The 27,207-nt window shown below is 43.3% G+C and overlaps 1 protein-coding gene across 1 annotated transcript; it reads left to right on the top strand.

Annotated features, from left to right (window-relative positions):
- The first annotated feature begins 11,790 nt into the window (after positions 1–11,790).
- On the top strand, positions 11,791–26,665 carry SNTN (sentan, cilia apical structure protein). Its single transcript, XM_082727183.1, has 4 exons — positions 11,791–11,955; positions 14,360–14,394; positions 21,243–21,382; positions 25,733–26,665. Exons 1-4 carry the CDS (start codon positions 11,846–11,848, stop codon positions 25,889–25,891), a joined length of 444 nt encoding a protein of 147 aa, XP_082583309.1. The 5' UTR covers positions 11,791–11,845; the 3' UTR covers positions 25,892–26,665.
- Positions 26,666–27,207: the final 542 nt, after the last annotated feature.

Raw genomic sequence — 27,207 nt, 5'->3', positions numbered from 1 at the left:
ATTTTTGCTTTTTGTTCATTTTAGTTGACTTACATTGAAACTTAAATAAACACAGTAGCTAACAGTCACTATATTGAGCAATGAGGGTTCCAATCACCCCAGATTTTGTGCCTATTTTCAAAAGGTGAGAAAGAACCCTATTGACTACAGAGTAAGTATTTCTTTCACCCCTGGGAAATGAATTGCTGGACTCTGATGCTGCTAGACAGACTAGCTGGGAAGCCGGTAGCTTTGTTCACTGAATTTAATTGGGCTGTACCTTTTCTGCACTACCCCTCCAAGCACAAAATGGAATCAAGGCAAGTCCTTCGCCGGCAGTGCATGGGTTGCTAGCCACCAGCCCAGAGTCTCACCTAGCTCACAGGTGTTTTCTTTAGCCCAAGTAATGCTTTAGCATTTTAATTAATGGTCAACATTTAAAATTCAAGAGATTTTTTGCTTTCAGACTTCATGAGTAATTCAGAAGTCCTGACCACATTTCCCCTGTAGTTGTTGGCTGGAGCTGCGGAGATTCTGCTCCCTTTAGAGAGCACTTACACTCTTCAGGCTAACAAAGTTCCCACCATTCCCTATGATCTTCCTTCCGTCTCCCTTCACTCATTTACCCAATGCCTGGCTGGCCCCAGGAGCCGTGTGAGCTTCTAATGGCTACTCTTGGGCTTTGACCCATCTGCAGCCATATCGCTGAGACTTTCCTGATGCATGTGTCCACACACACACACACACACACACACACACGCACACAGTTTAACCATGAGCCTGAGGCTAGTCACACCTTGAACTTCCGTACCTATGTGCCCTTGCAAATTCTATTCCTCTTATTTGGAATGCCTTTCTCTGTCTGGCTGACCCTGACTCCCCTTTTGAAATTCAGCCCAAAGAATACCTCCTCCACAAAGCCACCTGTACTTCCCCAGGCAGAGCCAGCCACTGGTCCTTCTCAATGCACTTTGTACCTTCTGGGCACTGCTGTCATCATTTACTGCCCTGGTCCTCTGCTCTAGACAAGTATTTCCTGGAGGGAAAGACTAGTGCCTTACCTCAGTGTCCGTGAACCTGGTATAAATGCCTTATTTCTGATCTTGACAATAGGTCAACCATCTCAACAGTATCCAACCTAACTCCCCACCTGTTTTCATACCAACCTGATCCATTCTTCACTGTCATCTGCTCTCCACCTTCTAATTCATCTGAAACATTTCCACAACTCCCCATTGGCCTCAGAGTAAGTCCCTTCCACCATGCATGGCAGTGTCTTGGTCATTGCCATCCAGCCCCAACAGCCTCCTTTCGGCATCTCAAAAGCTGGCACGTACTGCTTCCTCTGCCTGAAAAACTCCTCCCCCAGTGCTTCCTACAGCTGACTCTCTCATTACTTAGGGCCCAGTTCAAGTATCATCAGAGAAGCCATCTCTGTTCCCCCAACTTTGAGTTGCCCTCACCTAAATTGTCACCCTGTGCTACTCTGTAATGATGTATCAGATTCCTTTATCCAAATCAGTAATTTTCATGCTTGATATTGTCTGTCTCTTCCTCTGAAGTGTAAGCATCAGGAATGTGGAGACTTTATCTGCACCCCCAAGCCTTGGTACAGTGTCGTTGTATAGCCTCAACCCCTGCACCGCTGTCTGGTACACAGCTGGCACCCAACCTATGCTGGTTATCGAATGTCAAGCGATGAATGACTATATGAATGAATGATGGACAGAAGAATGGATGGAGGGATGGAGGGAAGGACGGACGACAACCATCTGTAAAAAATAAGCATCTATTCTAACTCATGCAACTATGAAGAAATAGTTACAAAATTTATTCCAGTGTATTCTTTCCAAAAGTAACACTTGCGTTAAACTAGATATTTGGAAAGAAGAAATCTCAGACTGTATAAAGAGATAGGAATTTTTGCTGATGGATGATGTCAATGTTAGTCAGTTGGAGGTAACTAAGGAAACCGCTTTTATGTGGGTGTTACTTCAGGTACTCTGTGCTCCCTGAAACTTACAAAGGGCTCAGCAATTTAAAATTGGTGGTGGGATTTGCTCAAGCAGACTTGCTATGTAACAATTTATCATCATGACAGGGGCTGAGGAGTTCAAGGCAACGTGCTGATGCTTGCTTTCCTAAGTCACGGCTCAGGAGAAAATATATTTTGTTAGGGAAATTAGAATCCTCCAAATAGATTCTCCAGTGTATTAATATCTCTGCTAGACCCAAGATTGGATATTTCTGTTTACAACTTGGTTATCTTTATTTGTATCTGTCCAATTTCAAACGGGCCACTAGGAAGACATGTTGCCAGCTGTTTTAAATTTTAAAAGAACAATTTCATCAACATGATAGCTTTTTAAACCCATATGCACCTTATGGTGAGAATGTGATCCAAAATAGGATAAAACAAAAGTGCTAAAAATATACATAGATATTGCTAGCATTCTGGGCATCCAAGTCTTCCAGGTTAAATCACATTCTCCTCGAGACGGAAGCACCAGTGGAGACTTAGACCATATTGTATTTTACTTCTTCGTTACAGATTAGTCTCAAACTCTGACACCAGCATAGAAAAACGCTTCCACTGGGTTTGGAAAGTCGTGAGCTGCAGGCATAAACTGAGAAAAACAAAGATCTGAGTGAAGACTGAGCACTCCAGTTCCCTGGGGGGAAGCAGGAGTAGATAAGAGTAGACAGAACACAGCAGCCAGGCGAGGACTAATCACCCGGTCAGAGGAGGAGACAGCCCCGAACTCCACTAGGACAATAGTGAAGGCTCACAATATTCCCAATTATCGAGCTAAGCAATGCCGTGACCTCTCTGACTTTTAGAAGCACAGAAAGTGGCTCATCAGAACTCAGGCAGCAGGCACAGAGCTCTGAAAGAAGCACGGTGTACGACGGAGAGAGAGGAAAACCATCCATCTATCATGTGTCCGCTGGACACCTGGTGTTACAGTGAGGGCTTCATGTCTCCATTCATTCTGTGCTTCGTCCCCTAAAGGACTTAAAACAATCCGGGTTCTCCATGAAAACCATGCATAAGATTTTCTTGAGGAAAAAAAACTCAGGTTTTGTAACTAATTCAGACTCAGGTGGTTATAACCGGGGGAAGAAAGAACTGGACAGATGGGGCACGGGAATGGGAAGGAGGTGTTTTACTGGATGCCTTCTAGATGTTTGGTTGAAAGGATGGAAATGTGTTATTTATTCAAAAATAAATTAAAAGTTTGAAGGTACATAGCTAAACACTTTCGGATGACTTTGAAAGCAAGCTTTTTCCCACATAAGCTACCATTTTGGGAAATGCAAGCGAGCACTTCCTTGCCAGGATGAACAATTCCTTCAGTCTTTCTCAGCCAGATCGCTGGAAGCGTATTTTGTGGAGCTGTGCATTCTCGCCTGATTTCTTCACCCTGTGGGTATTAAAACCCTAAATTAAGAAGCCACGGATGAACCAACGACTTCCACACCCTCTTAGCGGATAGTGGATTACTAGCAATAACAAAGCCTAACATCTTGTTTAATTTTCCTTGTTAATTGACGGGATAATAAGCATCGATTCTGCATGTATGCATGTGTTGGCTGCGTCACTGCAGTCGGATGGCATGTTTTATTCATGACGAGGCCGCAGATGGCTCCTGTGACCCTCAGAACCAGGTCTTCCCTTCGAGATGAGCATCACAACGTCTGCATAATGACAAGTCACCAATGGAAAATTGAAGGTTCTCGCTTTCCCTCCCACCCCATTACACTGTAGGATCATTTAAGCCCAGACCAATCAAACATCCAGCATTCTTGCTCAGACATGTCATCTCTGCTCCATCAGACAGGCAGCACAATGCTTCGGCAGTTCCACGGGGCGGGTCCATGATAAAACTGCAGTCTTCCCAAGCGCTGTTGCTGACGCCCCGCCAAAGAGAGGAGGAAGGCCTGACAAGAGACTCTGTGCGTTGTCAACAGGTTTGGGCCCTGCGCCTGCTGGCTTCTGGAACACCAATCTCCAAGAATGGTTTCATTACAAAACAAATCAACAAGTACAGATGTGGCATGAAACATGTAGCACAAAGGAGTCATCCTAAAGACCAGACGTCCCCATGTGGACCATTATGAGATCACCACGGCGTGGGCATGCAGAAAGAGGGCAGCAAAATGTAGATATAAAACTTATTAGAGAGAGGAGAGAGAGAGAGAGAGAGAGAAATAACAAACAAAGAAGCGAATACCTAACTCCACCATCTGTGGAGGCAAGGAGTAGGAACAGGAACGCAGTGGAGTTCCCCGAATGTGAGTGGTGTGAGTGGCAGACAAGAATGGTGAGGTCCTATCAGTTGTGTGCTGTCAGATCAGATGATGGGCTCTGAACAAGTCATGAAGCTCCCAGGGCATGTTCATGAATATACAGCAAGTATTTAAATAAGCTAATGTTTCTAACACTGCAGAGGAACTTTGTTTCCAGAAAGGCAGAGTGGATATATTTTCCCTAATCCTCCTGCTAAGTACAGCTAAAAAGCCTGGACATGACACAAAGGTGGAGAGAAGAAGACAGATCTTCAAGGGAACTTGGAACTCAGACAACAGGGCAGTGGCTTCCCTGCGGTTCCTTTTTGTCTCATGTATACCAGACTGGGTAAGAAGGAAGCACCCAGCCACCCTAAAACACCAAAGGACACAAACGGAAGAAGTCCCAACAAACGTCTGTTCTCTCTAGCCAAAGTAGGAAAAAGACAGCCTAGCAAAACAGATAATTTTTTAGAAAATAATTGCTCTACTCCAGCTAAACACAACTACAGAGACATTAGAGAGAGAGAGTGAGAAAGAGTATGAGCAGGGGAGAGAGATAGAAGGGGAGGGGGAAGCAGATTCCCCGCTGAGCAAGAAGTCTGATGTAGGACTCAGTCCCAGGACCCTGGGATCATGATCTGAGCCAAAGGCAGATACTTAACTGACTGAGCCACCCAGATGCCCTGTTTTGCAACTGTCTCTGCACTGATTTTAATAGCTTCAGACTCCTAGGGAATGCTCAATAAATATTCATTTAGGAGATGAATTGCCGGTTTACTTCTCTATGTGTATTGCAGGGTCCTCAGCTCTGTTGTTGCTGTTGTTAATATAAGGGTTTTTATTTTAAGTAATCTTTACACCTAAAACGTGGGACCTGAACTCACAACCCCGAGATCAAGAGTCACACACTCCTCCGACTGAGCCAGCCAGGCACCTGGAGCCACTCTATCGTTATAAAAATTACATGAGAAAACACAACTTTCCTAGAATATATAAAGAACTCCTACAATTAAACAAAAGCTTTTTTTTTTTTTAAATGAGGAAAGAATTGCAATAGACCTTTCTCTGAAGAGATAAGCGAATTATCAACAGGCACGTGAAAAGATGCTCCATATCATTAATTAGAGGGAAATGCAAGTTAAAGCTGCCAGGAGGTGCCACCTCATTAGAATGGCTACTACGCAAAGGGGGGGGGGCAAAAACTACAACAACAACAACAACAAAACAGAAACTAAGTACTGGCAAAGGTGTGGAGACATAGTAACTCTTGTGCACTGTTGGTGGGAATGTAAAAAATGGTTCAGCTGCTTGGAAAACACTGTGGAGGTCCTCAAAAAATGAAAAAAAAAGAATTAACATATGCTCCCAAATGCAATTTCTGGGTCTATATTCAAGTGAATTGAGAGCAAGAGCTCAAACAGATATTTGCTCACCCACATTCATAGCAGCATCGTTCACAATAGCCAGAAAGCAGAAGCAGCTCCAGTGTCCACCCATGGACGAATGAATAAACAAAATGTGGTAGAGATATACAATGGGGAGAGGGGAATATGGGCAAGTATCGTTTTAATGAGTAAGAGTTTCCCTCTGCAAGATGAAAAGAGTTCTGGAGACGGATGGTGGCAATGCTTGTATGAGAAAAAGAGTGTGAATATACTGACTCTTGCGACTGGACACTTAAAAAATGGGTAAGATGATACATTTTATGTTATATGTAATTTACCATATATTTTTTAAATTACACAAAACCACAACATAGTAGAGATGCGTTGAATGGAGATTATCGAGGTGAAGTCTAAAATGTATATTTTATAACAACCTTGTGTTCTTGCCTATCATCATAGCTAACCAAAGAGGATTTAGCTATATATGTAGGTCTCATCACCATTTATATCAGCTTCCCACTCAGGCAAGATCAATCAGGAAAAGGGGGAATGTCAGGGAAGGGTCAGTGCCAGTGACTTCAACAACAGTACCATCCAAAAGTTAGATATTTCCTGGATACATAAGATACTGTCTCAGCGCAAGCAAGAAAGTATCTGGTCTCCTTTTACTGCAGAAAAAGAACAGAGCTGACTATAGAATAACAGAATTAGATTAGGCCTTGAGAAAAAAATCAATACAAGTTATCCCAATGCCCAGAGCCCATCTTTCTAGTTTTCAACAGAGTTTGTGGAAACAAAATTGAAGAACTCAGCAAACTGAATTATTCCCATAAAGTTCCCATTGGAAAGGAAAGGATCATCTTTACAAATAGAATTAAAGACATATTCAGTTGGAGAAGGAAATTCTTAAGGCATATTCTTGCCTGGTGGAAGGAGGAAGGGTGGTAAGATGAGTCCAAGCACTGGTAGGTCAATGAGCTGAGCTGCATTCTTCCGTCAGCTGCGGGACCGCAAGGGTGCTGGAAGACAGGCATTGCCTTCCCTGATCATAGCCTCAAAGAGAGGTGACCCAAGCTTCCTTCACTTCTTTCTTCAAGTGAATTCACTTGACAGAGGCTTTAATACATTTTTTGAAGTAAAATATTTTTACACATGTATATGCCCATGGGAACACCTCCCAAGTCAAGAAATAAAATTTTCATTTCACAAAAGTCCCCTCATGCTGTTTCCTAATCAGTCTCTCTTCCAAAGGGTAACCACTTTTCTAACTTCCGTGACCTGATATTAGTTTTTCTTGTTCTTGAACTTCATATAAATGGAATCCCACGGCCTATGTACTTCTTCTTTGCATCTGGCTGCTTGATTCAACATGTGGTTTGGAAGTTTATTCATGTTTTTTTGTGTATTTGTAGTTTGTTCTTTTTTATTGTTGAGTACTATTTCAAAGAGTATAACCAAACAACCAGTAAGCATGAAAAGATACTCAAAACCATTACTCATCAAGGGAATGCAAATTAAAATCGCATTGTGATACCAGACTGAATAAAACTTTAAAAAGGCTGGCAATGCCAAGTGTTGGGGAGGGTATAGCAAAACCAGGACTCATGTATTATTGGTAGAAGAGCAAAATGGAGCCATCTTTTTTGGAAAAGTCTTTGGCAGTATCTAAGAAAATTAAATGTAATTTAGTCTATGACACAGCAACTCTATTCCTAGATATACATCCAAGAGATGTGAGTACATACGTACACAAAAATACTCATAGAAAAATGTTCATAGCAGCTTTATTCATAATGGTCCCAAAATGGAAACAACCCAGATATCCAGATTCCTAAATTGTACTATATTCAAATGAAGAGTTTTTGAGGCTCTACAGTGGGCAAAACATACCCTTCCTCCCTGTCATCTCTTCCCGTCACAGGCATGACCCCCTCTTCTTAGGGATTCCATTTCATCCTCAGGTTCCCCTGAGAGCAAGGAGGGAGCTCTGGACACTACATATCTCCCAGGATCACATATATGCCTGACTTTCCCTCATGTAGGTCACATCCTAGATTCTGAGTCACACAGTAGGTAGTTAACAAAAGTCCAACTTCATAAACATTTCCTGAGCAGGATGCTAGACCTTGAAAGGCAGATACAAAGATAAGGAAGATGTAGTCCCTGCCGAGAACAGAGTGGTTGACAGCCTGATTCCTGGAGTCACAAAGACCTGTGCTTGAATCCCAAATCATACTCATGGTGTACTCCTGGGCAGGCTCCAGTCTCCTCATCTGTATAAGGCATCTGCACAATGCAAATGACAATAATAAGGCCACCCAAAGAGCTTTCTTTATTTTTTTTTTTAAAGATCTTATTTATTTATTTGACACAGAGAGAGATCACAAGTAGGCAAAGAGGCAGGCAGGTAGAGAGGAGGAAGAAGTCTCCCCGATGAGCAGACAGCCCGATGACCCTGAGATCCCAAGACCCTGAGATCATGACCGGAGCTGAAGGCAAAGGCTTAACCCATTGAGCCACCCAGGCGCCCCCAAAGGAACTTCCTAAGAACTGGATATAAAGCGCATAGCTCTGTTGTAAATGAGTGCTATCGACAACGATGATGTTCACCCTCTAGTGAGGAGAAAAGATAAACCGTAACTAATTACACATTCAAAGCAGATGATCACAAGTGTTAAAATAGAGGTAAAATGTGCTACGGAGAAATAGAAAAGAGAGGCTAATTTGGGCTAGAACATTCTAGTAAGATTTCTCATAGGATTTATGGAGAGCAGGGTGTCAGCTGAGGCAACAAGAACCACAGCTCTAGTTTTCGTCATCAAACAGTGCAGCGAGAGGCAACAGGATGTCACAGAAAGAGCATCAAGCGTGAGACCATATAGCCTTAGGTTCGAATCTAGGCTCCCTCATTTATTAGCCATAGGATTTCCATCAAGTCATTTAACACCTCCGAGCTTCCATTTCATCATCTGTAAATGATGGCAACCCCTATGTCTCGGGGTTGTTGAGGAGAAAAGGAAATATTTATCAAACACCTAGCACACTGCCAGTTACTCCAAACACACGTTTCCACCATCGCATTAACTGCGTGAGAACCTCCGCGTCCGCACACACACGGCTCCTCTTGGGGTGGGACTGGTGGCTCTTTTCAAAAAGGCGACATCATGAGCAGCCTGGTGACATTTGTCCACAGCAGCAGCTCTCACGGTGGTTCTAAAGCACTTGGGAAATCTGGCAGTCCTTTCAGCCAGGAGAATGCACACGTACGTAATGTTTTAAGAGATTCTGAGACTCCCCCAAAATGTAATGCATGAAGCCACCGAGCTTCCAGAACCCCCAGTGACCTAGCACCAGAAAAAAGCATCAGCCAAAGGGTCAAAGGCAAGTCTCTTAGAACCTCCCTCCTGTGATCTGCTGTTTAAGATTGGCAGAATAAGAAGCAGGGCCGGGAAGCAAGGTGTGAGAGCAAATCTGTGAGCGAAATCCTCTCCTCTGATGACATTTTTTCTCGCTCAGATAGTTGACCAAGCCTCAGCACCATCAGCAGCATGCTGGGCGCGCACACGGTCAGCCTGGGGAGCCCACACGCAAGAGCCCCGGGGCTGCTCCCATGGGGCGGGGTCTCGGGTGCGGATCCCTGAGTCTACCAGGCGTCATTTTGCGAACCTGCGCCGGGCACGCTTTCCTCTCCCCAAACCCATACCTGCCTCAGTACACTCCTGTGCCACCCTCTTATTGCCAAAGGGCCAGACTGAATGAGATTTTTTTTTTTTTTCCAGATGGGTTGGCCCTGTGTGTAAATAGGCAGAGTGTTCATGATGTTATGAGATACTGGATTAGGGGAAAATAATATATTTTCACCTGAACGATCAGCAGACGCTGCTACGTCTTTTTAAGAATGTCACTGGCGATTGGGGCGCCTGGGTGTCTCAGTGGGTTAAAGCCTCTGCCTTCGGCTCAGGTCATGGTCTCAGGGTCCTGGGATCAAGCCCCGCATCAGGCTCTCTGCTTAGCAGGGAACCTGCTTCCCTCTCTCTCTCTCTCTGCCTGCCTCTCTGCCTACTTGTGATCTCTCTCTGTGTCAAATAAATAAATAAATAAATAAGAATGTCACTGCTGATTTGACCTTCTTCCCTCTCCCCCTCTTCTTCCCCTTCGCCTTGTTCATCTCCTGCTCCTCCTCCTTCTTTTTCTTCTTCTCCTTCAGCATCATCAGGCTGTTTCTTGCCCATTTGTTTGCCCTTCTCTCCTATTCCATTCTCTGCCCTCCTCTGTGCCGCAGGAGGCTAATTCAGACAGACTCTACCTCCAAGGTTCGCCTGCTGCACTGGCTGGAGATGAGCGTGTGGGGTTCTTCTTCCCCACTCTCTCCCTGCTTTGTCTGATTTCAACCTCAGCACTGAAGTGGCCCTTCCTATAAGAATCCAAGTGTCACTGGCCTCCATAACACAATTTCTTCTGGCCCCATCAAGACTAAGGATGCTAGTCTCTTATTATCCCTGGACTCTGGGTTCCTCAGCATCCATGCTGAAGTCTCTTAACCCCACCCCCCTGAGTCATCCTCTCATGGGTGTCTCTGAAGCCTTCTGAGATAGGTTCTGCATCCCGCCGGGACTCTGACGACAAGATCCTCTCTAACATCATCTTCTCAAGGACCATTTGTTGGCAGCTCGTCATGTATCACTGTGTTGACTGCTTCACCAAAATGAACTCACTCAGCCTTCCTGTAATTCCGTGAGGAAAGTCTTATTTTGCAGGCGGCAAAGCAGACCTCACAGTTTTAAAGATCTTCCAGACACAACCAGGAAGTGGCAGAGTCAGAATTCCAGCTTAGACCTTTCTACTGTAGAGCCTCTTTTGGACCACTACAGGGTTCTCCAAAACTGGGCATCATCTGGAATGTGTGTTACAGATCCAGATTCTGGGAAACCCACCCAGAGCCCTCTGTGAGGAAACCAGCTCTCGGTCTGAACTTGGACAGTGAGGGTAGCTCAGGGTTATCATCTGATCCACAGGAGATCATGGCACAGGCTAAGTGACAACCTATGGGGAGGGTTGGCATTAAAACTCTGATGGTTATGGCAGCAGTACTTAGTGAGGCCAATCAAATTCTCTCTCTCTCCAGCTTAAATAAAAAATGCTAAGTTATTAGCCAGGGCATAGAGGGAGGAGAGAAAAGAAACCCCATCAAGGGAAGCCAGCAATGAGAGAGCGACATAGCCTTATGGTACACAGTGGCCAGTGATACAGTGATAAGATAGCAGTGTCCTGGATCCAGCTTGAAGCCTGGACAATGACTATTCTTAGCTTCCGTTGAGATCTATCTCCCCTCCCCATCAACTCACCAGTGATCCAAGTAATTTTTGGTCATGTCTTCTCTGGACCAGACTTTTCTGAGTTAATCTGATCCCCTGGACAGAAAGGGCTCTAAGTTAACACAAGAGAAGTGGCCTTCCCACCAGTCTTTCTGCATTTATACTGTCCACCTCTATAAACCATTATTCACATTGAAGCCAGAGTGATTTTGCCAAAATGTAAATCTGACTTTATTACCTTCCTTGCTTAAAATCCATGAATGCTTTCCTATTCTTTTGACATAGAGTGAAAAGCCCCTACTGCGACCTACCAGCTTTTGCACGGTCTTATCCGGCACGCCCTCCCTTCCTCCTCAGCTGGAGCTTCACTCCCCGGTCAGCCTCTCTGGTCCAGACACATGGACCGTTCCTTCAGTCCCTCCTGGTCACCACACTCCTTCCTGCCCCTGAGATTAGTACAAGTTGATCCTTCTGCCCATGATGTGGATCGTTGGCCCCTCGTCTACTTCACTCCTTCTCAACATCAAACACCACTTCCCCAGGGATGCCTCCCTGATCTCCCAGACTGACACCAAGCTCACAGCATCCCCTCGCCTGGGCGTGACTTTTTTCATGTGATCCCTTGTTTAATATCCATCTTTCCCACTAAGTTTCTGTGATCAGGGCCCAGTGATTTTGCTCACTGTTGCGTCTCCAGAGCCTTGCTCAAATATTTGCTGAATGCATGAATGGTTTAATGTCCACAAATAATAACACTAGCTAAAAGCTCTTCTGAAAGCACCTTAAATAGTTGTCATGGAGTGAACAACAATAGTAACAGTGGGTAAGTGACCGTTGCTTAGGAAAAACCAACACACAACAGACGACCAGAGTATGTGTGGCTGTGTGCACAGTAGCCGGGACCAAGCACTCCACTTGGAAGGGGACCTCGGTCTTTCTGCAACCCCAACATCTACATTAGCACCTAGGAAAATGCCCAAAAGGTCAGTGGCACATGGGTGGCTCTCCTTTACTGAGTTTCGTTTAAGCTTGCAGGTGCATTTCCCAAGAGTTCTTGCCCACCTGATGGCAAGTTTGGTGCTTAGTACTCATCCCAATCCAGAGTTAAGCTGAATGGAGAAAGAAATGGAACAAATAGGCAGCTTTGATGGCAAACTGAAAAGATGATACAATTCACACAAATATCTTTGACTGCCTCTTGAGAAACATCTATATATCAAAATTAGCAAGGATTTTTAACTGTACACAAATTCTTTCAGACGATCCATGACAGAGGAAACTATTTTGTATCATTCAACTGTGTCAAATTATAGCTAATAAATTAAAAATATTCTTTCTCATGTAATGTTATTAGGAGATGTGCTGCAGTTCAAAAAACTTTCTTGAGCACTTACCAAGTGCTAGGTAGTACTCTACCTGGTACGGAAGGTTTTGAAATAAATTGCCTAGTTTGTGCTCTCAAAGGCCTTGCGGACTAATGGAGATTATGGCAATAGAATATAACAGGGGAAGAAAAAAAAAGAAGCAAAAAGAAAGTTACACAAGCCATGTTGCAGGTGCACTATAGGCAAAGTGAAAAGATGCCACATTGTATAAAGAAGATAATAATGGTGCAGAGTTTCTTGAAAACTCACCAAGGAAAAACTTGGTCTTTAGTTTCTAGAACCCTTTTTTCTAGAAACTTGGTTTCTGGAAAACTCACCAGGAAAACTCACCAGGGAAAGGAGACCACAAAAGACCTAAAATAACAGAGTTCTCGGAATGCCTGGGTGGTGCCATTGGTTGGTTGAGCATCCAATGTCCAACTCAGCCAGTCTCGGGGTTGTGAGAGTGAGCCCTGCATAGAGCCCTGTGTGGAGCCCAACACTCAGTGTGGGGTCTGCTTGGGACTCTCTCTTCCTCTCCCTCTACCCCATCCCCTGCTCTTTCTTCCACTCAAATAAAAATTAATAAATCTTTTAAAAATATTATAGAGTTCAGCTTTCTAATTTCACAAATAAGAACAATGAGCCCCCTCCCCGGACCCTGCCCTGCCGAGGTGATGAGGTTTTAATTAGTTCATGCCAAGTCCAGAACTTGAACCCAAAAGTTTTCTTTAAGGAATTGTCGAAGATGTGACCCAGTGGCTTTCTCAAAAACCATTCCAGCCATTGTAGGTTGAGATATCAAGCAAACTTTGATTTGCAGTTGGTGAGGGATCAAGATACATCTTCCTACCTCCCTTATCCAATTTCTTTCTGCTACATCAGGGGGAAATAACTTTCCTAAATGCAAATCTGACCATGCCATTGCTCTGTATCGAATTGCCTCCGAATAATCTATGTGCTGCACTAGATTTTAAGCCCTAAGAGTACAGGAACAGATGAATTTCCCACCCCCCAGCTCAGAACGTAGATTCTCAGGTAGGCTAAGTTACTATAACAAATAAATAAACTTCAAATCCTTAGTGTTTTATGACACAAGAAGTTATTTATCTATTTTTTACTTTTTTTTTTAAGATTTTACTTATTTATTTGACAGATAGAGATCACAAGTAGGCAGAGAAGCAGGCAGAGAGAGAGGAGGAAGCAGGCTCCCCACCAAGCAGAGAGCCTGATGTGGGGCTCAATCCCAGGACCCTGGGATCATGACCCGAGCCGAAGGCAGAGGCTTTAACCCACTGAGCCACCCAGGCGCCCCTATTTTTTAATTTTTGTGTGACAGTCTGGAGCCTGGGTTCCAGATCTGTGGCCAATTTACTCTATGTAACCTTGTAGGAACCCAGGATGTCAGTGATGCTTGTGGTTTTAACACGTGGCTTTTAACACGTGAGTCCTGGGTAATTTCTATGTTAGTCAGGTGGAAATGGGAAAGAACAGAGAAGAGCTTACATGGAAGGTGACCACGCTTTTCTACTTCTTTTCCATTGGGGGGACTTTAGTCCTGAGTGACATAAATTCAAGGAAGCCTAGGCTGTGTGGGCTAGACACACTTGAGCACTACTTTTCTACGTGGCAAGGAGAAAAAAGGGTTTGAAAGACAAATGATGTTCCACTAGAAGGTTTGCTGAAGATTTACTGGAAATAAATGAATTTTTAAATCATTGTACAGTTTTATTTTATTTTTTAAAAGATTTGTTTAATTAATTGGTTAATTAACTAATAGCACATGTGAGCAGGGAGGGGGCAGAGGGAGAGGGAGACAGAGAATCCTGAGCTGACTCTTCACTAAGTGCAGTGCCAGACACGGGGCTTAACCTCGTGACCCTGAGATCATGACCTGAGCCGAAATCAGAAGTCCCACCTGTAAAAACTGAGCCAGCCAGGTGTCCCTGCATTGCTTTCCTTTAGACGCAGAGATGAATACCCCCGCTCCAAAATCATTATGTTTCTTTCATTTTGTTGGCAGCGTTTCAATATCGAAACAACTGGCTTCAATAGAAGGTAAGACACAGGGTGACGGCGATGTACGTATTTCTCCTCTGCCATGACAGCGCACGGAGAATTAAAAACAACAGGACATCAAAGAATGCCAGAGATGTGAGAGAACCTGTGGGTACATCAGCAAATATTCATCATATTCTTTTTAAAGACTTGAGAACTGAGGTCCAGTGACAGGAATGAGTTTATCCAAACTTAGTCCATGTGAGGCCAAGCTCAGAGGAGAGCCTGGATCCTAATTCAGGGTGCTTCCCACGTGCCCAGCTGCCTCTCTATGGGCAGCATCCTCAGGGTGTCCAGAGCAAGACCATCAGTATCTAAGTCATAATTGGTCACTGGACTCAGAATGCAATCAACTCCCGACTGCCTCTGTTGATGAAATGAAAACACAGTGGGGCCAACTCTCGAAATGTAAATATTTGCCCTCAAAGTTCTATATTATAGATAAAATATTTTTTGAGCTAATAATATTGCCATAGAAAGAACAATATAAGAAAAAGACTGCTCATATACTTGGATCATTATCTAATTCCAAAATCTGTGGCTTTAAAATATTTACAGAGTAAGAAGCACAAATGGGTATTTACTATGTTGCAATTGTTTTTCTTCCTGGATGGCTGGCCAATGTCTCCAAAGGAGACTCTGTTTTTATAGAAATAAATCTCCATCATGATGAAACTATTATTTTTGTACTGTCACCATAAGAAAACAGTGATTTTTGTTTTATAATTTATACAATTTCGGATACTTTTGATAAATATCCCACCATATGGCTAATACAACTTATTCCTTCTAAGAGGTTGAAGGGGATTGGAACTCTCTCCATCACCTTCACTGTCCCTGAACACACACACACACACACACACACACACACACACACACACACACACCATTCCCAGCACCAGACTCCTTACCCTGGACCATTGGACCCCATTTACTCCCATGCCTTGAAAAAACACAGGATAAACATGGTTCCTCTTCCCAGAATGTGTTTTATTCAATGACAAGTAGTTTTAAATGTTACTCATTGAAATAAGACACAGATAGAGCATGGAATAGAGGTCAATATGTACCCCCTTTTTCTCTGCTCGCTGCTTGGGCCTGTGCCCTTGATCTCTTTAGGGTGGGAACAACAGATGAGTACATACTTGCCTCTAGCCTCTAAGACAGTTTTGTAGCAGGGAGGTTTGAGAAGCATTAGCGTGTTGGGGAAACTACTGACCTAGAAAAAAAAGAACAGAGACTTGGTTTTCCACCCTGCCATGTACTACTGATGGGAACTTGGACAAACTACTTCTCTCTGGCGGGTCTTCATTTCTCCATTTGCAAAGATAACTAATACGAAGAAAAGTTCTAAAACGAAGTGATTCTGACACCTTGCCGCACCAAGAGTTGGTTTCTATGACTCTAAAGTGTCAGGAATTGACTAGATCTAATGTTTGGAGCTCAGTGCCACGTTCCAGGGCAGGTAAGGGGAAGAGGCAGAGGATGGCTCCAGTATTCCAACCAGCTCAGTTTAACACACATACACTGAGGTGTGTAATACACTAGGGCCGGGAAATGAGCGTAGAGATAACTACAACATATCTCAATAATTTGTTTAGATTGGTTGCATGTTGAAATGACAGTATTTCTGATCCATTGGGTTACATAAACTGGGTTATGAAAATGATTTTGTATGTTTCTTTTCACCCTTTTAATGTGGCTGCTGGTAATGTTAGATTATCTTTATGACTCATGTGACATTTCTTTTGGGCAGCTCTGATCTAGAAGGAAATTCAGACGGATCAGCTATGTTTTGGTGTGAGGGTTATGATAAGTCTGTGTTTGGGGAAGTAGAGAAACACAAAGGAGGAACCCGTTGCCTATTCTGGGGGTTTAGGAAAGAGTCCTACAGAATGCACTGCCTGAGAAACAGTACAGAGAAGCAGGGTGCCTCATGGTGAGGCACCAGCCTGGCTGTGCGACCTTGAACAAGCTACTTATCTTTGTGAGCCTCTGTTTCCTTATCTGCAAAGTGGCGAAGATGTGCGAACCCATCTCGGAAGCCTGGTGTTAAGAGTTCAGTGACTCAAATCCTGTGCATCCTATAGGAGAACGGCTAGCATATAGAATACTAGGTCTGTAATCGGTCATTTCAATTGTCTTCTAGAACGCAAGCACCAAATTAAGAATTGCTTTCTTGATACTGCCCACTGTTCCACCCCCAGAACTAGGACAGAGCCTGGCAATAAGTATTTGCCAAAAATACTTGCTGGGAGAACGGATAAAGGGACTACACACAATTTAGTATTATTAAAACATGAAAAGTGAGGTAGGAAACAGCAGGAGAGGCCGACACATTTAACACCCTCTCTCACACGCCCCTTCCAGAGGCAAGACAACTGATAAAAGATGCCGAAAGAGAAATATCAACCCCTTGGGTTTTTAATAGGACTTAGCCCTTTACAATATGCTTTCACATATTTGCTCCCAACTCTGTGAGGGAGACAGGGCAGGAATTAAAAGGCAACATGCTGAGTTTATTAAGGGAAGAACCCAACCATAAAAACAGAAAACCAAAACACCTCTGCAAACTATCATGAGTGTTGGTAGGACAACCAAGAGCACCTCATTATCCTTTATTTGTAGTATTTGCTAGTTCAGTTTGTACCATGAACATATGTTGTTTCATAGTCAGGGGAGAAATGCCTGCTGGGGTTAAAAGAATGGCAGCGAAGGAAGAGGAGTTGGCTCGCCCAGATGGAGGCCTCCATCTAGATTGCAGAAGGACCTGAACTTCTGGGGATGTGGGGGAGGGGCTGGACAATGTCTGGATCCCACAGCCCCTGTGGAGATGGCCTTACAAAGAGAGACTCCAAAGCAGCAGGTCTCTCCATGGACTTTGAAGTCACACAGACTTTCAAATCCTTCGTCTGCCTCTTTTGAGCAATGTGACCTTAAAACTCTTAATCTCTCCATGTGTCAATTTCCCATATGTAAAACTGAGACACAAAGAGTGCCTACCTCTATGGGTTTTACTAAGCATTAAATAAGATTATGTTGGAAAAGCATCTGGTACCCAGTAAACAAGGAAGGTGCCTATCATCATTTGCAAGCTCGCTTATGGCTTGCAAATATACCCCTTCCTCTCCAGAAAGGCAGAGCCTGGAGAGCATGAGGCCACTGTCCCGGTGACCCAGTAGAGCAGCTCATACAGGGCCACTCTCCACGTTGTAGCTGCCCCCAGGGCGGGTGTGCCAGGTTCCTCAGGTCCTTCTTCGGGCTTCTTTGCACCCTTCCCGTTTTGTTCTCCATGCCATGGCCAAAGCGATGTCTCAAAAACAAAACGAGATCATGGGAGCCCCTCTGAGCCTTGGTTATTAATTAATAAATTAATTGGCCAAAATCACAGAAGGAATATTTACCTCTTAAAGAATCAAGGTATTTCCTCTAAGCAACGGGCTTCTTAAAGACAGAAAAAATAGAGTTTATTCTTCAGCCACTTAAATTCAAGGTTACCACCTCATTGCATCCCACCACCTCCAACACACACACACACACACACACCCCAGGGAAGGCGGGTAGACACAAGCTAGAAGAATATGCTCATTTCCTGGGATTTTTGATGGGCAGTAAAGTGCTGGGTAATTGAGAATCTCAATTCTAACTGTGGGACATGGACGGGACCGGAGGAGATTATGCTGAGTGAAATAAGTCAAGCAGAGAGAGCCAAGTATCATATGGTTTCACTTACTTGTGGAGCATTAGGAATAACACGAAAGACACTGGGAGATGGAAAGGAGAATTGAGTTGGGGGAAATCAGAGGGGGAGACGAAGCATGAGAGACTGTGGACTCTGAGAAACAAACTGAGGGTTTTGGAGGAGAGGGGGTGTGGGGTTGGGTGAGCCTGGTGGTGGGTATTAAGGAGGGCACATATTGCATGGAGCACTGGATGTGGTGCATAAACAGTGAATGCTGAATAAAAGAAATAAAATAAAATAAAATGGAAAAAATTCTAACTGTGGGTTTCGTGGATGTGGCAGAGAGGAAGGGAGGAGGAGGAAGACGAGGTTAAGGATGCGGGAGAAACAACTAAAAATCAAATCCAAAGAAGCAGGGAATGTTCTGAGGCTGGAGCTCGAGGCTCCACTGGACAAGCAGACGGAAGTGGGAAAGGTCAGGCTCAAGACATTGAGAGTGAGACTGAGGAGCAGAAACTAGGAAGGAAATCAGGGAGGAAGAAGCTGAGGACACAGGTTTGCAGACATTCCCTCCACAAATATTTGTGAGGAACCTGCCATGTGCCAGGCATTATTCTACATATCCCAGGTTCCACAGAATACAAGATATGAAAAAAAAAAAAAAAAAAAAACAACCCAAAACCAAAAAAGCTCTTTCTTCATGAGGCTTATGTTTTCCACATGGATTCCAATTCAGGCTCCGCTACTCAGTAGTCGTGTGTCCTCAGCAAGATCACATCCTCCCGCCATCTGTAAAGTGGTAGATGATGGAGAAACATACTATGCCTGAACTGGAAAAGTCACCATAGCAAACGTATCAATTCTCCTCAAATTTCTCTTAAGGTTTATTGTGAGTCCTATAGATACACAGAAAGGAGAAAGTACTAGAGTAGCTAAAATTGTTTTGGAAAAGGATAAAATAGGGGACTCACCGTCCCCATATTATTGTTTACGATATGGCTACAGGAATCAAAACAGCAGGACGCTGAGAGAGGGTCAGATGCACAGATCGATAGAACAGAATAGGGAACCCAGAGTCTGACCTATACAAAGATGCCCAACTGATTTTTGACAAAGAGAGAGGAAAGATACTATTTTTAACAACTGATAGAGGAGCAGGTTGTCATCCATGTTAAAACAAAACAAACAAAAAAGACCCTCTATACCTCAGGCTCACACCTGCTACAAAAATGAACTCAGCGTGGACCCTAATGTAGGCCCTAAGATTATAAAACTTCTCATTTCACGTGGGATAAATCTTTCATAAGAGGAAAAAATCAGTAAATCAGACTTCATAAAAAATTAGAAACTATTCCCACAGAAAGGATCTCAATTGAAAATATTAAAAAACCCAACAATGGACGGAGTAGAAGAAAATATTTTCAAAGGAAAGTCCGATTCCTTTCCAGGGGCTGTAAATTCTGCATGGGCCACTCCCACCTTCTTTTTTAATCAGACTCCCTTCTCCGTTCCCACCACAGCTGTCTCCTACCAGCCCCCACGACATGCCAGACTCCTTCTGATCTGAGCCTTCACGTCTTCTGCTCCTTGAGCCTGGGATATCTGACGCAGTCCTACTCCCAACCTGACTCTCCCCAACCAACACTTTTACAGGGCAGGATCCTTTCATCTATTTGGTTTTAGCGTACATGTTCGTGAATTCTCAGAGACCTCCAAGACCAGCTACCTAAGTAGTTTTCCTCCCAGATAGATTTATTTTATTTTTCCTGTCTCTGTGCCTCCTTTGCTCATACATCACAAGCTGTAAATATGTATAATATATATATATACATATGGACAAATAATTATTGAATATATATATAAAAACAAATATATCCATATTCTCTTCTTGATTATTGTTTATTATCTCTCTAGACTGTAAAATAGATTGTAAGAGGGCAAGACCACATCCGGTTGTGTCACTTCTGGGTGCTGAGTCCCTTAGGAAAATGTCAGCAGTGTAGTAAGGGCTCAATACAAAAGTTGTGTTATCCTGTCTGATCATCATTCTTTGTATCAACAATTGTTGCACAAGGTCCAGGATAACAGCCATAAGATTTTGTTTTTCTTGCTCGTTCTTCTTCTTCATTCATTAAGCAGCATGTACAAGCACTTACTACATAGCAGGTATTTGTGCCCCTGGGAATACAGGGAGAAAGGTAGGATCCTTGACCTCATGGAGCTTGCCTCTGAGTTGAGAAGAACGACTATTAAAAATACAATGACTATAAGTGTGAAAAGTTCTATAATATAGGATGTGCTAGGGCCTAAGAGAATAGAGAACACGTGAATTTTCTCCACTGTACCTTGTGCAGTTCTCAGTGTTCACTGGGTACTACTCACTGCAGAGGAATGAGTTAGCACCACCCTTTCAAGGAGTTTAAACCAGAGAGACCAGCTGGGAAATCACTATGTCCTAGGCTGAGTCAAAGGGCTTCCCTTGTCCATCTTGTTAGCAAAGAACCTGCTTTGGATGTAATCCTCCTTTATCACACTGATGGGAGGTGACGCTTTGATTGACATAGAACGTAAATTCCACAAGAGCAGGACCTTCTCTTACTCAGTACAGCATCCTCAATGCCAGAGACTGAGCCTAGCACATAGTAGGTACCCCTTAAATATTTTATAGATCAGCAAACCAACACTGAGAGAGGTGAGGTGTTTTCTCAAGGTCATATGACAAAGTGGTGGGAAATCTCATCCTGATTTTAATGATTCTTATTGTCCCTGAAGAAAGTGTTTTTTGGGTTTGTTTTTTTTTTAGATTTTTATTTGTTTATTTGACAGAGATCACAAGTAGGCGGAGAGGCAGGCAGAGGGTGGGGGATGCAGGACCCCTGCTGAGCAGAGAGCCCCATGTGGGGCTTGATCCCAGGACACTGAGATCATGACTGGAGCCAAAGGCAGAGGCTTAACCCACTGAGATGCCCAGGTGCCGCCTTGTTTAAAGATCCAGGGCCAGATGTTCCTATATCCCACTCCCTGATAGAGGGCGAAGAATCCAAGGACAGGTCCGCATTGACATACATCTTCCAATCCTATGCCCCCAGGTTCCCTTGGAAAATATAACCTCATGTCTGGGGAAGAGTCATTCCTAACCTAGACTACATCATTTCTTCCCTTACAGCTCTGAAGAAGGGCTCAGATCTGGAAAAAGCCATTGCCACCATCGCACTGATCTTCAGAAACTCTTCTGACCCCGATGGGAAACTTGGAAAAGCTACTGCCAAAAATCTGCTGCAAACCCAATTTAGGAATTTCACAGAGGTAAGTGAATTAACAGGCATGAAGAAACAGGGACCACACCATCATGGCGGGCCCAAGAGCCAGCAATCATGTTCTTTCATTCAACAAATATTTAATGAAGACCTACCATTTGCCAGGAAGTGAGCTGAAAACTGGAGTTAATGCAGTGTACAACCCAGCAATCTAACAATCCTGCAGAGCAGAGAAACATGCTGAAAAAGAAATAAGAAATATTCAAATAATTATGAAACAGGAGAGCATGCACTGAAAGAGTAAAATAGAGGGACCATCTTGGAGCAGTCGGTCCAAGAAGCTCTCCTGGAAAACAAAGGTATAGCTGAGATCTGAAGAATGAGCAAGAGTTAGTAATACCAGGGAGGTGGGTGAGAGCTGAGAATGATAGCATGCCACACAGAGGGAATGGTATATACAAAGCCTATAAGGCAGGTCGAAGACCTGGGAGGGCTGGGAAGTAGTTGGTGAGAAGGGAGAGGAAAGTAGGAAGCACTAGGAGATAGGCTGAGGAGGTAGACAGAAGCCAATTTACAGAGGCACCACCTGAGGGCAGAAGGAAGCCAGGCATGGTCTCTAAGTCCAGGACGAAGAAGTTATACCACCTGCAGATGGAACTGGGGTTGGGATGGGGAAGGAACAAAGAGAGAGTGTGAGGAAGCATCCAAACCAAGGACAAGGATGGTTGGGACTAAGGTGGTGAACAGGAGAGACATCTGGAAGGTGGAATGAACGGGATCTGATAACTGATAGGCTGTAGGGTTGAAGGACAGGAGAAGCAAATGATGACATCCCACTTTCTGACCTTGGGAAGAAGGAGGTGGTGGCCTTATTCCCAGAGAAGACAATGATTGGGAGATTAAGCAGATTTGAGGTGGGGTGGGGGGAGAGGTGATGAGTTCCATTAGAATGTGTCGATTTTAAGATGTCCATGAAACATGCCAGAAGAGAAGAGCAACAGGACATATGACTTGGGAGATCAGAATAGAGATTTGTGTGGGCAATAGAGAAGTCAGAGTTAGCAGTAGATAAAGAGTCACAGACCTAAATTACCTACAGGCATATTCCCCAACCTTCAGTCCCTTGAATACCACCTTCGGTATTTTCCCCCTATCTGCCTATAGTCTGTATGATAATTCACTTGGAACTTTTTCTTTATCTCTCCACTTAATTAAATTTATAGGAATACGTTAGCGCTATTGTAAATGTTAATTCAGTGGGTAAAAGTGGAAGGTAATAAAAGAATATTTGACTATTGTATTTAATATTTATTCCTGCATCACCTAAAACTAAGTTATATTCTACAAGCATACTTTGGGAAATGCTGGCCTCAAGGAAATATGTAAGAAGAGAAGAGGGACTCACGCAGAGTCTAGTTCACTAATATTTTTGGGTAGGGAGAGTAAGAAAAAACTTAAAAGAAAGCAGTCTCTAAGGTGTTATGTGTGTTCTGAGTTATTAAAAAGGTAGATATTATAATTGCATTAAAATATAAATGTAATGGGGTGCCTGGGTGGCTCAGTGGGTTAAGCTGCTGCCTTCGGCTCAGGTCATGATCTCAGGATCCTGGGATCGAGTCCCGCATCGAGCTCTCTGCTCAGCAGGGAGCCTGTTTCCTCCTCTCTCTCTCTCTCTGCCTGCCTCTCTGCCTACTTGTGATCTCTCTCTGTCAAATAAATAAATAAAATCTTAAAAAAAAATATATATATATATAAATGTAATGGATTTTGTATATGACAGTTATATTGGGTATCATCCACTGGGGGAAAGCTGGGTCAAGGGGACACCATCCTATGAATCTTCGATTATTTTAAAGCATTGTATGAGAAATCAACCTTGGTTTTGGATCCATGAATAAGTGATTAAAAAAAAAAAAACAATTTCATTGAAACAGACTAGAACAGTGCTTGCCAGGGGCTGGGAGACTGGGAGGGGAGAGTGAAGTGATGTAGGTCAAAGGACACACATTTTCCTTTACAAGGAAGGAAACTTGTAAGGAAATTTCCTTGTAGGAAGGACATTTGTATTATCCTTTGATTTTTTTTTTTTAAAGAAAGACTTTTTCAGCCAGAATTATCAGGCAGAATTTGACAAGTGGTAGAAAGTTCTAGGGAGTCTTTAAGGAAGGCATGGGTGAGTAAATTCTATAACATTTGCCTGCATCAGAGACCTAGAGAAATGACAAATTCCAGAGAGAAAAAGGCCTCCTAGCTGACGGCTGGGCAGTTCCTCAGAGAGCTTCTGACCAGCATGAAAAGGAACACCTAGTGGAGGGTCATCCTGATGTCCAGTCATCCGCCTTATGTGTGTGGATACTTCCCAGACCCCCGTGGATGCCTGAACCCAGAGACAGAACCTAACCCTGTATAGACTGCTTCTCCCTCTGCACAGGGAGGCTAGGAAGTAGTTGGTGAGAAGGGAGAGGAAAGTAGCAGGCACTCCAGGGGACTCAGGGCATTCCCAGTATTAATGGCGATAAGCTTCAATTTGCACAGAGCAAACGTGGAGTAATGTCAGAATGCTACCTGGGACCCAGCACCCAGCGCTGCCTCCTTAAGGCTGGCAGGGGTACCCGAGTCCATGCCCAAGATGGCGGCCCCTTGGTTCCTAACTGGGCTTTCTCCGGCATCTCCATGTGGAGTGGGGATATCTCTAGATATAGATATCTCTATTCTGGTGAATAGAGATGGATCTTTTGGCTGAGGCCTGGGTTCTGAGGGAACGTCTCTTTTCTTATAGGCCTAACATAATTTGGGGGATCTTGACCCTCTATAGTCAGTCATTTATAATAAAACTGAGCATTTAAATGCACTATTAAGAAGACACAAAAACAAGAGGCTTCTGGGTGTCTCAGTTGGTTAAGCTGGAGACTCTTGGAGTTGGCTCAGGTCTTGATCTCATGGCTTATGAGTCAAGTCCCAGCTTGGGCTCCCTCTTCAGCAGGAGTCTGCCTGGATATTCTCTCCTTCTGCCTTTTCTCCCACTCGTGCAAGTGGACACTTCTCACTTCCAAATAAATAAATAAATCTTCAGAAGAAGAAGGTGAAGAGGAGGAGGAAGAAGAAGAAACAGAACAAGATGGCTGGTCAGTCCCCAAGAGGGCCTGGACCTGGGTCAGCTCCTGTGCTCTTTCAAAATACGGGGGAAAAAAAGAGAGATCTGGCACACCTGCATGATCCTGTCAATTAAGCCTCCAACTGTGGCTCAGGTCGTGATCCCAGTGCCCTGGGATGGAGCCCTGTGGTGGGTCCACATTACCAGGGAGTCTGTTTGAAGATTGTCTCCCTCTCCCCCGGCTTATGCTTGCCCTCCCTCCTTCAGACAAATAATTAATTTTTAAAGAGAAAGAGACATCTACAGCCACCTCTGACATTTGAGCAGTGTGCCATTCCACTGGTGAGTAATCCTATCTCTGCCTTGGATCTGACCCTTTCAAAATAGCACTGAGCTGTCCCATAGAGAGGCAGGGGAAGCTCCTCTTGCTCTCACGGTTAGGTGGGACCTCCTGAGAGAAGCAAGAGCCCAGGGAAACAAGAATGGTCTAGCCTGTAAGAGGAATGTATCATCATTCCTAAAGGGCCTTAGTTATTGCTGTGATGGCTTTTTACAGCTAGCACATGGGTGAGCATTTGGGGTTGAACTAAATGCAAACATCGCTCAGAATAACAGAGAATCAAATGACCCTAATGTTTTTAATGCCGCTTGGGAAGATATTTCACAAGCTGTGGTTGGAAACTAAAAAGCCTCTCCGTGTCTGTACAACTCATGTGTTTTTCCTTCAATCTATTTACGAGGACTGTGGACTTGGGGGTGATTTATGATCAAACTAAAAGCTGAACAATTTTGCAAAGCACAGATTTTCTATTAGCATTTTTATTTCGTATTTCTGGACAATTTTATTGTTCAGTGCAACACAGAATGAATACTTCCCATAACAGAGATTGTATTTAAAAAAAAAAACAGATTATATTTTGAAATTCTGAAAACACAACGTATCTGTGTTTCTAGAGAGGAGATAGCTTAGCAGTTAAAAGTGTGGGCCCCAGGATCAGAAAGTCAAGACTATGAATTTGGGCTCCATAGATGCCTAGGTTAGGGCAAGTTACTCAATTCTCACTGAATCTCTGGTGCCCATCTGTAAAATGGGGATAATAATAGTGTTTTCAATGAGGTCACCACAGAAATTCAGTGAAATAACCTATGAAAAGATATAACACAATGCTTAACTAGTAGCACTAATAACAACTCGACATGACATTATTAATAACATGTTTCAAAAACATGTTAATAATATGTTTCTTATTGCTTGCTTTCTGTGGCAAAATGAATTTGGTTTTCACTTCTTCTTTATTCTCACAGGGACAAGAAACCAAGCTCAAATACCAAGACCTCCTTTTTGAACTTGATGAGCACGCTGAAAATAAGCTCGATTTTGAGGATTTCATGATTTTGCTCTTAAGCCTCACTGTAATTTCAGATTTGCTGCAAAATATATGGAGTGTAAAAATCATGAATTAAATAAGCTTTAAATGTGCAGTTAAACAAAATAATGGTAGTAGACAGTGTTAAATGCTTAAGGATTTTTTTCTGTTTTATTTTTAATTAATTGAGCCTTCTGGTCATGAATTTGGAAAGGCCTGGGATGGTTCTGATTGCTAATATTTGGATCAAATGCAACTCCAAACGTCCATGCATACTCTTCGGGATGTTTAAATAGTACAGTGTCTGGGTCCTTTACAATAGGATAGATTTGATACCACTGAATATCAAATTGCTTTTGCTTAGTCAACAGAGACTTAGAACACTTTCCTTTTAGTCATTGACTTACCCATTCATTCATTTATTAACTGATGTTTGTTGAGCGTCTACCTGATGGTACTACTGAAGATATATAATGAACTAGCTATATAATCTGTACCCTCAGACATGATTATAGAAGTCTAGCAGAAGAGATGGACATTTAACACTGTATTAGTCAATTGCAAATACAGTATAATTATAACCATGATAAGGGCATTAGGATACTAGAAGGGTTCATTACCTGACATGGGCTCAAAGGTCAGAGAAACTTTATTGACATTCTGCAAAAGGCAAAACTACCCAGAGCGGGGAGAGATGAGTGGTTGCCAAAACCGTGGGAGGGAAGTGAAGTTGTTCACAAACGGGCACGAAAGAACTTTCAGGAGGGATGGCAGTGTTTTATATCTTGATTGTGGTGGTGGCTACATGACTGCACAAATTTGTCAAACTCTTAGAACCGTATACTAAATAAAAAGGATGATTTTTACTGCATGTGAATTATACCTAAATAACCACGACTTAAAACTAAAACACCCCAATATCCTCGCAATGTCCGCCAACTCTTTGTTGCCAACCAACAACTTTCTGAGAGTATCTTCTAAAGGCGGGTATATTTCAAGGACACACATCCTCTATGTCCATGCCTGTGTTCCTGAGTTTGAATACACACACGTACACACACATCAGTGCCTGAGCCTTTAAGACAGACTTCCACAAAGACTTTTACTCATTTAAAATTACTATAACTTCCAAAATCCCTCCCCCTTATCTTGCCTTTTCTTTCTAGCTCAACACTGTAAGTCTCACATACATATCTGAAGAACCCCTTTCAGGAGGCAGACCTTGACCCTTGGTCTCATCCTGTAGTGTTCCCAACCCACCAAGACCCAATCCCTTGACCCTTTCCACTTTTCAAACCTCAGACATTCTAAGTGTAAGAAAAAGCTCCAGACGTTACCTTCTATCACCATTTTAAGAGGAAGTACAAATGTTCAACAGGGCTCATGCTAAGTGTCAGGCACCCTTTTAGGGGC

The sequence above is a fragment of the Mustela nivalis genome (assembly GCF_964662115.1).
Source record: "Mustela nivalis genome assembly, chromosome: 1".
Classification (NCBI taxonomy): domain Eukaryota; kingdom Metazoa; phylum Chordata; class Mammalia; order Carnivora; family Mustelidae; genus Mustela; species Mustela nivalis.
Note: the sequence above shows the minus strand (reverse complement) of the source record. Positions and strands in the feature narration are given on the sequence as shown.